This window comes from Strongylocentrotus purpuratus, unplaced genomic scaffold (genome assembly GCF_000002235.5).
Source record: "Strongylocentrotus purpuratus isolate Spur 01 unplaced genomic scaffold, Spur_5.0 spur5_scaffold_2, whole genome shotgun sequence".
In the NCBI taxonomy this organism is placed as follows: domain Eukaryota; kingdom Metazoa; phylum Echinodermata; class Echinoidea; order Camarodonta; family Strongylocentrotidae; genus Strongylocentrotus; species Strongylocentrotus purpuratus.
In genome coordinates this window covers 17,589,334-17,601,034 of record NW_022145605.1, presented here as the reverse complement: position 1 = coordinate 17,601,034, position 11,701 = coordinate 17,589,334, and the positions used below count along the sequence as shown (strand labels likewise).

Sequence of the window (11,701 nt, the reverse complement as noted above, 5' to 3'; positions counted from 1 at the left end):
TTTACCCATAAGATGAAAATAATCTGGAATTATGGTCATAGGGATTACATTTGAATTGAAACTAGTATGATTAGTTTATTGTAGTTACAAAAACAATAACAAATTTCAAGGCCTTCAACATGAGTTTTTTTTACTAGGGGTTTTGGCCAGCTGTTGTAGCACACAATGGACAGTTGTATTGATCCAGAGCTGAGGTTGCATCATCTGTACCAGGGACTTTATTTGACTAACACTTGCCTATTATTTACAGTCAGTATGAGCAGAATTCTTGTTGAGACGGAAGCAAAATACCATCGTTTAACGGTACTTCAATTCTTCGTAAATAACCCAAACCAGATGTACCGGTATGCTGCAATATTCTCCAATATTCTCCAATTTTTAAAATTGAATAACCATTTCTCATTTACTCGATTAATGAACATTGCCAATTAACAAAAAATCATGAAAACGTGATTTTATATTTAATATTGTATTGTCTTTTCACCTTGCAGTAAAACAAAAAAAACACAAGTAGTGAGATGGCTTCAACTGGATTTGTTGTTGGATTTCTGGTCGCAGTCATCGCTTTTTCTGTGCTCTCCATCATCCCTGACTCAGACCCAAGGATCGTCAGCTTGCAGTCCCGGGTCAACTACCTGACCTCCGAGCTTGTGGGTCTATTTTCTCGCGAAAATGTTGCAGGAACAGCCAGCCAGGAGAGCATCGACACAAGTGAGGACTCTGGAAAATTGTTCACTGTGGATTCGTTGAAGGCATATGACGGAAGCAGAAACAGCCCTGGACTGCACATTGCCATCATGGGAAAGGTCTTTGATGTCAGCAAGGGAACGAAGCACTACGGCCCAGGAGGGGGGTACAGCTTCTTCGCCGGGAGGGACGGGTCCAAGGCTTATATCTCTGGAGATTTCTCTGAAGAAGGGCTAACGCCAGACGTGGAGGGGCTCACCCCTCAAGATATGATCGGCCTTGAGGATTGGGTCAAGTTCTTTAATAATGAATACACTTATGTGGGTAAGAAATACATGTGGTAATTTGAATATCTTCTAAAACATATATTTATCTTTTTTGTTGTTGTCAGTAATTAATGTCAATTATATTTATCTTGTGGTAAAAAAAATGAAGCCTTAATTGGATATGGTTGAGGGATAGCAAGTGTACATATTACCTTGATGAGTAATTTATACATATGATTTAGTGAAATATCTAAACTAACAGCAATGGTGGTGAAATATAAAGTTTTATTGAGTTTTGGTGAGATTTAAGCAAATAAATCAGTATTTACCATGCTTATTCCTCCATATTATCAGGAAGTAAGGGAAATTCCTTTATTTCCATTGTACTTTGTTTTAACTTATGGTCTGTATTGTTTTGTTGTCTTTGTATGTTTTCCTATTTCAATTATGGATTTTTATATTGCACCATAATTTTGTGGAAATAGGCAAACTGAATGGTCACTTTTACGATGAGAGGGGGGAGCCAACGCCCAACCTGAGAGCAGCAGAGAAGTCCATCGAGGAAGGGAGGAGACTGAAAGCCAATGATGCTGAGCATAAGAAACAATATCCTCCATGCAACTCAGAATGGAAGCAAGCAACAGGTCTTAGGGTCTGGTGCTCGAATAAAAGGTAAGATACTTGGGAGTGGAAAAAGACATAGTGATTTGCTTTTCAGAACACTTAAAATGGGAGTTGGTATTGATTTTAAAAAAGAAACAAATCATTTTAAGTTGGAAAAAAATCTAGAGAAGGAGTGAGAATTTTGTTATAAAGTTGTGATTGATCAAATGCAAATTAGCAACTCTTGGGTCAGTTGGGTGGTCTCTATAGACAGGTTTCAATGTACTTTGATATCCGGTGAGGTAGATGGATTTCATGCAATTACATAGATCTCGATTTCTTTATCTTTTTATTTGACATGAAGCGGGGGCATTTCGCGAGACTGGATCGGTGTTCCTCGCAAGCTCTTCAACCCCGGAACCAACAAGCAGCGCTGTGCTTGCATCAAGGAGTCTGAGCTCCACAACCCTCATCTCCGTCTCTATGACAACTGCCCTCTTCGGTCCGCATCCTGCAAGGGAGATACCTAAGATGGATGTCCTGAAATCTGGCTTAGGTGATGAGTTTGTAAACTGTATTTTTCATTTAAAGCCCCACTGCACTACTTATAGCTACTTGCGCCCTCTATATAGCAAGCAATGCCTAATTGGTGACCATTGGTCCCCCATGATCCCCTTTTTCTTATGTTAATTGAGAGCTGATCTGATGAGATAACCACCTGGCAGTGACCATGCAGGGAGGTATAATCCCTCCTGGCCAAACTAGTGCAGTGGGGCTTTAATAGCGTATTTCTAATGAAAGTAGTGAAATAACTTGTTATACAGTCAAACCTGTCTATAGTGGTGATGCATTTTACCTTCCTTGAGAGAAATGTGAGTTGTAGAACATGTCTAGAAATGCCACCTGTCTACAGTGGCCACTTGTTCTGCTTCCCTTGGGAGACCTTAATAGACAGGTTTGACTGGATACCATACTTGTAGTGCAATAGATACATTGTTAATGATAATCATATTTTTATATTTGATAGTAACTGAAATGGAAACATTGAATTCAGATGTAAAGCACAAAGTAGAATTTTTGTGAGAGATTTTTTTTTCTCTCTTCCGCTCTCTCTCAAAAAAAATTTTCTCACATCCCGACATATTCACATTACCAGAGGTATATTTTTTATATGTGCAGGAGACAGATTTATACAACTCTTTTTGATTCAGTACTACATTATTCTATACCCAATACATGTTTGGTGTAAATTGTTCATTTATATATCCCATGGACACAACACTTTTTGCATGGAAGATGTTACATGTTACATGTGTTTGAAAAGTTTAGTTACTTTTGTTACTTAATAGATTAGTGATGCATAACATCAATTGAGTAGCTAGTTTCCCCGACTCTTTGACGATTGTTCCAATAGCAGTCTGTGGGCAGTTCTTCATGTAATGTCCCATCTTGTGGCATTTGTAGCTTAAATCGTCTTAAATAGCTTTCCTCTTGCCAGTTTTGAATCGTCACACTGATTTATTGAGTGACGTCATGTCTGTCTTCAGTCTCTCAACTTCAGACAAAATAGTCCTCTGTTGTTCCAATATCTCCTTGAGGACGTTTTGTTCGGGCTTTGCTATAGCTAATGCTGTCTGGGCAAAGTCTGTCTCTACTGCTCTAACTTTAGGGTTAGTTCATTAGTTGGGATATTGCTGGCATGACCACCTGTTTATTATCTGTTGTAACCTAGACTGGCTATTGTTCGCAATTGCAAATTATATACCCCAAAAATGTTAATTAAATCATTACCATTCTTTTAATATAAAATAGATTTATATTCAGGTATATGCATAAAGCAATAATTCAAATTTTATTCTGCTAGAATGATTTTGAAGGGAAAGGGCATTTCAGAGATTGAGTTTGAAGCAGATTGAGCAGAATGGACAGAAATACTCATCGATAGCCATTCCCTCTCCAGGGGTGATTCCATTTTTTCATTTTCATTTATTGGTTCAACCATTTAAAAAAAAACAACATTCAGAAATACAAACAATGTTCGAAGGACAAATACAAAACATGTTGGACATACAAAGTAAAAATGGTTAGGGAACATGAGAGAAGCTTAAGCTTGTAAGTGGGGTTCCCTGTACAATAAACAAGTAAAATTGTATAACAAAATACTGATAATAAGCTAAGACAAACTAAACCATAGCACCCATTAGCATTCACTGGCTATATTACATTATGCCACACAGGCAGAACAATGGGCTCGGCAGACTAACCCTACTTGACCTGGCCGAGGCAAGCGCCTCAGTGCATCCAATGAACACCGACCGGTGCTATGTAATACAAAATCATGTGGGAAAAAAAAGGACATACACCCATTACCCATACACACACACATACACCCCCGAGAGGGAAATAGAGAAGGGAAGAAGGGGGCAGGAGAGTAGGAAAGGAATAAAGAGAGATGAAGAATTGTACAGAAATATTGCACAAATTATTATCCGGTATGAAGATTATTTAAGTGATTCTATCGCAAAGACCATGAAACCACTCGTCACAGCCATCGCATTGAATCATGACTGATCCATCATCGGGTTTCTAGCAAAAATAATATAATACCTTTCCTCTTTGCGAAGTGTCTGAAATTTCCACACCTGAAACAAGGACCACTAGGTGACCTAGGGGAAGGCCTATTGGGAGACCTGTAATTAGACTTTCCAGGCGAGGGAAAGCTTCAAGCTCCGTCAAAAACGATTCCCTAGCTCCTCTTTGTTGAGCTACATCTGAACTCTCCGTTGTTCTGATGCGGTGGTATGCAAAATGAGCTGCTCCTTTAGCACGGTATAAGGGTTGTCGGATGGAGGCTCGATGAGGAGATCGCGGACCTCCTGCGCGACTTCCGGTTGTAATACTGTAGTGACGTGTGCAAATTTAGTGCTTTCTTGCGTTATTTGCCTGGTAGCAAGCAGCGTTTCTGCTTGTGCAAACCAAATGTGCGGATCACCTCGCCAAAACGGGGGAAGTCTCACACTAACTGCGCTCATCACTGGCTCCGTTGCCTCAGTGGCCAGCGGCTTCGGATCACCCTCTTTGTCGGTCATGTTATTGTCGGCAATATTCAGAGCTTGGCCCAGGGTCCATGAAGTTAGCAGTCGCTAGCCAGTCGGCAAGCGCTAGCATATTTAGAGCTACCTACCACATTGACTAGCCTAGGCTAGGCTCTAGCCTACACTTTATAAAATGGTTCAATTGAGCATTCATCAGACTAATGCTATGAACAATTTTGTCTCACCTAACATTATGTCAATGACACATCAGTCCCTGTCTCCATATTTAATTCCAAGGATTAAGAGATACTTTCTTTGCAACAGCTAAGTCATAATTAATACAAATAGTGCTATGTTGTGTAGCCTGTAGGCATAGCCTATGCTTATATGCTGGATCTAGATTTTGTACGCACACGAAGCTTAAGTAGATATCTAGATCAACTAATGACCTATGCTGGCGCTGCATGCATCACATTCGTACCCCCCCCCCCCCCCCCCCCTCAGAGGACAATTCCTCCCCCCCAAAAAACCTCTGCTTTTATTAAAACCAGCTTATTATCAGGGTGGACTTCCCCCTTTAGTGAACAGGGGGGGGGGGGGGGGGGGTGGGGTGGTTATTGACTTCAGGGGGTGATTTTTTTTATAAGGTAAGGGATAAGGGAATAGCGTGGCCCTTCCAAAGAGTTGCAGGTAAACCTGATTTTCCCTGAGTCGGGCTTCGCAAAAGACTCGTAGTCGCGTCAGTTTACACCCCCTTTAAGTGTGCAAGCTAGGTACTAGTAACCTATTGTTGATAAAGGTCAGAGGCATTTAGAATGCATGTACATGTATAAGCCAAATAAGAGCTTGGTATGATTAAATAAAATTGTTGTGAATTTTTAATTCCAACAAAAAATGACAAATCAGTGCCTGGTATAAGTTATATGCCACCTAAAAGACACAGAAATTGCATCTCATTCATGAAATAATCTGAACTACTAGTATTTGTAATGTTACTCAATGAACGTTTTCTTCTGATGGTGCCGGCGTTTGAGGTGGAGTCTCCTCCCGTCTTGGGGTTGCTGTGACTGGGCTACTTCTAGGCTCAGTGGACGCACGAGGTGGAGTGCTCAACTGCCTTGTAGTAATGACAGTAGTAGTTGTCATATCTTGTTCGGTGGATTACTTACTTTTAAACTGGATTTGTGCCATGTGATTTAGTATCGTCTTAAGAACCTCTTTCCCATAGACTCCAGGTTTTTTAAGAGGACACCTGGAGGCATTCCCATCACAATGTAGCTTGTTGGGTGTGAATACGGAATCGTACTTCTTGCTGATTGAGGGAAGGCTTCAAAATAGGTGGAGCTTTCTGTACATAATGACAGTAGTAGTTGTCATATCTTGGTCGGTGGATGAGGCACCGTTGTCATCTGGGTTGCTGTTAGCACCCCCGGGAACCTCAGCACTGCTTTTAGCAACTTCCTCAGTTCTGCTTGGACTCGTTGCAGACTGGTTGGTAATATCAGGTCTGATGTGCTGTCTGTTACGCCGTAGGAAATGTCGGAAGGATGTAAGAGTGTTGTCCCTCAGCTCTGGTTTGGACTGTAGCAAGAGACAACCGTCTGGTGACAGGGTTGTGATATCCTACATCTTGGTGTATTAATGAATCAATTTTTACTAACCTATGGCTGTGAATACAGTAGCATCCAGATTTGTCGGGCTCCCAGCCTCCAGAAGCTTGGAGTGTGTATAGAACACAGTGAGCAAGAAGAGCACCACCCCAGTAGCATTTTTTTTGTTGGCTGCTTCTTGAAGCGTGTTTTTGAACGCAAATATACCTGTCCCTGAGGAACTTCTGTTATCTATCATGGAATCACATATATATCTATTAAGCCATGTTTTATTTACAAAGGCAATACATTTGGCTGCTATATAAAGATACATTAATATCATTCATTAATTTAGGTCAGCCTTGCATATATATATATATACCTACTTGAGACACCTAATGAGACACATTTCTGGTAGTGATAACAAGAACTTAACATTTTATTATAGTTATATTGCATAAAAAGAACATGAACATAGAACACAGGCAAACTCCATCATAACAGATTTCAAACATTGATTATACTTCTAAATTGCACCGGGGCAATGATACATAAGAATTAAAATACCAACATCTCGCATAATGTGCCATACAATTATTGTTCCATGACTAAGGTAAACTTTGCACAAGTCATATTTTACAACATTATGAAAGTTCAAAACCTAAGTTATAAATATGATAAACAACTTCAACATCCAATAAATAACACAAACAAAAATAACATATAAAAACAAATTCCTGCTTCTGATACAGATCCAAATCGTTGCATGCAATACTTTTCAAATAAAATACAAACACAAGTGCCAACAAATTTATATATCATTCACTACAATCTATACAGGTATCACACAAAATTTGATTTCCCAAATCGAAAATAAAATAGAAGCCAATGAAGGAGTATGTTATAGAAATATTACTCACATTATGGACTGAACTGAACTGAACTGAACTGAACTTGTAGCAGTTAGTTGAAACTGGTATGCTCCATTCCAACGGATATTTTCAGATGAAATTAGACTCATCACTGATTGTAAGTAGTTCAATGAAAATATTTAATGATCAATTCATTATGCTTGTGTAACAGGTCAAAATTGAACTTTTGTGACGAAAAGACCAATTCAATATCTATCTATTTCTAATCAATATCTCCACAAGAAGTGAACAGCAAGAAACAAAGAAGTTATGATATGTTTACAAACTATGTACTTCAAAGAAATAGGACTCACACATATTCTGAGCTTCCCATCCTTCTTTCTGACTAGAACGATAGGGGATGCAGAAGGACTCGAAGATTCTCTAATGATGCCTCGTTCCAAGGACTTGTTGAGGTAATCACGAACTTCGTCCCAATGATGTGGAGGAATCCTGCGATATGGTATCTTGACTGGACGGTCATCCTCAGTTACAGTCTTGTGACTTACCAGGTCGCAATAGCCAATGTCATCTTCATCCTTACTGAAAGTTGTTTGGTACTTAGAGAGGACTAAATGATGTTGCGCTTGTGGACTTCATCGAGATCCCCAATATCCATCAATTCAATTCAATTCAATTCAATTCAATTCATATTTATTTCATTTCCCACAGAAAGGTAAACAAAGATACTACATTTTTTTCATTTATAATTCATTTTTTCTGGTTACTATACAAATACATTTTGCACATACCGGTAGTAAAATTATTACAATAGAAATACCTAATTTCTGAGGAAATGGGGGGGGGGGGGGGGTGGGGATCCACTAAAAAGCTTGGACACAAGATCTGCAATATCCTCTCCCTGTAGGCCACTACAGTAGCAGACTTAAGTACTGCAGTTGGTGTTCTCGGTTGAAGATACACATCTTTGTCACTAAAATTGGCCATCTGCATTGGCACTCTTCCCTTTTCGTTGACCGTTACTAAGGCAGCTCCTACGGTCACACCTTTCGGTAGCTCTGCCACATGAGAAACATGTCGTCTGATGGTATCGGAGAGGCTGACAACCCGTCGCTGAAAGGTCTTCTGTGTTGAGAGACCCTGCTCATGATGCTGGAAGTTCTCTGGGGTCTTTGTGTCATCATCAGGAAGGTATACTTCTTCGAATTGCTTTAGCAGTCTGGACATCTCTGGTCCCGAGAGCATCCATCTTCGAAAAGCATCAGGGTTTTCTGTAAGTCCAACAGCTCCACCAGAACCTTTCACAATCTTGTTTTCCTGCTCATGAGCTTGATCAAATGGGATCGCAGAGAATGTGTTACTTGTCTTGGAAAGGACCCAGTGAGAAAAATTCTCAAACTCATCCTTGATAGTGTTGGGCAGGGACTTCATATCTCTGATGTGGACTGGCATCCACTGTGAGTAGTTCACATGATCCAAGGCAAAGAACAGTGGTGTGAGTTCCTCCAAGACTTCAACATACAAAGGGAAATTCTTCTCTCTGTGAGCCCTGATGAAGATAAAAATGAGGGTTTCATATCTCATGATCAGGTCCCAGTACATGAAAATAGGACTTCTCTTCTGCATGTTGTTTTTTCCAAGCCGTGAAAGATTCTTAATCTTTGGGGCCGTCGCTGAGCATGAAAGCCTCACTCTGAAGATTGTTCAAAGTCAAGACAGTGATTTGGTGGGCGCGCCTAGTTCAAGTTAGGTGTGCTGCCTTTGGATACGAATCGGCAGTGCCAGATGACGCTATCTCTGCCTCTGTGAGGGCTGTGGTCCAGCCAGAACCTTCTAAGACATCCCCAAGTGTGTTCCATAGTGCCATTTCTGTGTGCAGACCTCCTTGCATAACCACATGCACTTTCTTACCATGAGTGCCTGGCTATTTCCACTGTACAAACTTTGCCAGGGCAAACAGAGGCTGGTCAAATGTCGTGACTTGGATTTGTCCTGGGTTCAGAAATTCAACAGCTTGGCTCTCGACATCCATGCCATGCTTGATCATAGCAGGAGTTGCAGACTTCTCATAAAAGAGAGGAAGGAGTGCACATTGTGCTGGAGGGTCTTCTACCGGAGGTTAATTAGAGCCCTGTACCATAAAGGCTGTCATATAACCACAAACCAATGAGATCTTTCATGATATCTAACACGGGGCTCTGGTGCGACGTCCCCGCCCCCAAAACATACCCATATAAATGTTTTGTTGGGGGCTCCAACCCTAACATCTTATAGTAGGTCCTAAAAAAGCCCTGTACCAGAAATTGCAATCGTGCAAGAAAAAAAAATCATTGTTGTTTTACCTTATATATTAGTTGGGGGCTCCGGGATGACGCCCCCGCCCCTACACCCTTATATGAAATTTTTGCCAGGGGGTCCTACCCTACTATCTTTCAGTAGGTCCTTATGAAGCCCTGTACAAAAACAGGCTGTCGTATAACCACAAAGCAATGTGATCTTACATGATATATAATATGGGGGCTCCGGAATGACGCCCCCGTCCCCCACACATTTAAATTTATTTTTTGCCGAGGGCTCCTAGGCTAATATCGTTTAGTAGGTCAAAAGGAAGCCCTGTACCAAAAATGGTGCTTTTGTCCGCTGTGTAAGGATTATTTCGCTAAGCCACCTGACTGATAGCCATGCAATTGGAATGTACTCTGGAAAGATGTGACAAGAACAAAGAAACTTGAATGCACAATAATAAGGCAGCTGCATTTTTATAAATAAATTTATCATTTTTCTACTTTTGAGAAATAAAGCAGTGCCATTCATTTCAAAATTTGGACTATCTTTGTTGTTATGATCTAAAATATAATGTTCATGATGATCATCATGGTTACACCAAGTGTTCTTGTAATATTTCATAACACGGTCCCAGGGAAGACTGCTATCACTGGTCAAAAGGAGGGGGAAAATTCATGTAAAGAGACATATTTATAGATAATATATACAGTGGACTCATTCACTATGGAAAAACATTCTTGGTTATTTATTGTTTTTGTAATCCTGACAGAACAGAGTTAATTTACTGGTCCCAAAGAGTTTGATAAAAGGGAGGCCCCTGCATAGTGACCAACATTATAGGTTTACCACATTATTGTTTGAAAAATACTCACAACTTCTCTAAAACACCCTCCTTTTTTCTTCATTCCGAACGTTTGACTTATCATAGCCTTTTCAATGGCACCTCTCATGTCTTCTTCATCGCTTTCAGAAAGGAGCCTCCTTTTTCTCTGAAAACAGAAAAGGAAGAAATATATCAATGTAAGATTTGGTCTATTTGAATTGTACAGACAAATTACAAACAAGATTCAAAATACTTTCCAAGGATAATTGAAAAGTGTTGCTCTTTTAAACACATTTCAATGAGTGGGTCTGCCTGACATAAGTATTAACTTGACAAATATTAAATGAAAGTACAGGAAACATAATAGTATTTCATGAATTTGGAATTCAAATAATCAATATGACACCTTATAATAATATGAGGGTGAAAACACATAGCATGCACACCAGCATTTCTTACCAAAGGTTTGCTCTTTGTGGGCTTGGTGGCATATACGATGGGTCATCGTCCTTGAAGCAAACACATTAATTTCATAAATCACTTGTACTAAAAAAGATGAAGATGTGTATCTGTTTATGAATTTATGAATGTATATATGCAAACTTCAACCAATATAGAAAAAGAGACAGAAAATGAGACATTGAAATTAAACTTTGCATAGAAGGCCTGAAGCAGCTTTACTATACAAACATGGCTGCTTGTTGTGTTGCCTTATATTGAAAACATATTGCTATTCAACTCTTTCTTAAGGGTCATTTTACAATAAAAGTCTGTGATTATTCTCACTACCGGTATGTGACAGGAGCTGACTAAAATGTAAAGACAAGCAGGTCGGAGCTATGAGCTCACTTCTTCTTATTCAAGACATTATGGCCAATATTATACTTATTGCTAATCTGACACTGGGTTTAAGCTTGATCTAAAGGCGAGTTTAACAAAGAGACTAATTAAATAACACTAGCAACGACTTAGAATGAGGTGTAAGCTTTCTCTTTGCTTAACTTGATTAGACCAATCTTACAACCATCGTTAGGGTAAACTTGGTGTTCAAGGCCATTAAATATTTGTTGTGTTCAGAATTATGTGTATCCCATTTACATTTGGCATAATGGCATTACCTTTCACAGTTAATACTGTACATTGAAATATTAGTAGATGGAGGCGGCAACACAACCGGAAGGGGCAGATTAGTTGCTTGGTCTAGGGTTAGGACTAGGAGGCAATGTGTCATCCTTTCAAATCAAAGATACAAAAAAGATAATTTTACTTCCAAAATTACTTCTTACTTCAAAATCGTATTACTGCTCATGAATAAGTCAGCTGATTCAATTGGTAGATGATCTGATAATTTGCACACGGCTCCATTGCTACGACCCCTACCTCAACCAACATAGTAAACAACCTAGCCAATCTACAAGTACACAGATGTAGGTTTCCCAATGTGCAAACATACTCTCGATGCTGACTAAATGGTGCTCCTTAAGCTCAGCCAGCTCTTTTTCGACCTCTGCCAGCCGTTGATTTAATGTGTGGCAGTTCC

The 11,701-nt window shown here is 39.7% G+C and overlaps 1 protein-coding gene and 1 long non-coding RNA gene across 2 annotated transcripts; one reads left to right on the top strand and one right to left on the bottom strand.

Annotated features, from left to right (window-relative positions):
• Nucleotides 1–503: 503 nt before the first annotated feature.
• LOC590441 (neuferricin-like) lies at nucleotides 504–2,190 on the top strand. The gene is made up of 3 exons (XM_030991323.1): nucleotides 504–1,011; nucleotides 1,439–1,625; nucleotides 1,921–2,190. Exons 1-3 carry the CDS (start codon nucleotides 519–521, stop codon nucleotides 2,084–2,086), a joined length of 846 nt encoding a protein of 281 aa, XP_030847183.1. The 5' UTR covers nucleotides 504–518; the 3' UTR covers nucleotides 2,087–2,190.
• An 8,056-nt stretch (nucleotides 2,191–10,246) lies between these two features.
• Nucleotides 10,247–10,673, bottom strand: LOC115926706. The gene is made up of 2 exons (XR_004065223.1): nucleotides 10,621–10,673; nucleotides 10,247–10,327 (listed from the first exon to the last, which is right to left on the bottom strand). It is a non-coding gene; the product is annotated as an uncharacterized LOC115926706 (long non-coding RNA).
• Nucleotides 10,674–11,701: the final 1,028 nt, after the last annotated feature.

Excerpts from the sequence above, each read along its gene's own strand:
- LOC590441 (XM_030991323.1), top strand. The coding sequence starts at position 519 with ATGGCTTCAACTGGATTTGTTGTTGGATTTCTGGTCGCAGTCATCGCT. Across the intron at positions 1,012-1,438 it reads TAATGAATACACTTATGTGG|GCAAACTGAATGGTCACTTT; the intron begins GTAAGAAATACA and ends TTGTGGAAATAG. Across the intron at positions 1,626-1,920 it reads GTCTGGTGCTCGAATAAAAG|CGGGGGCATTTCGCGAGACT; the intron begins GTAAGATACTTG and ends TTTGACATGAAG.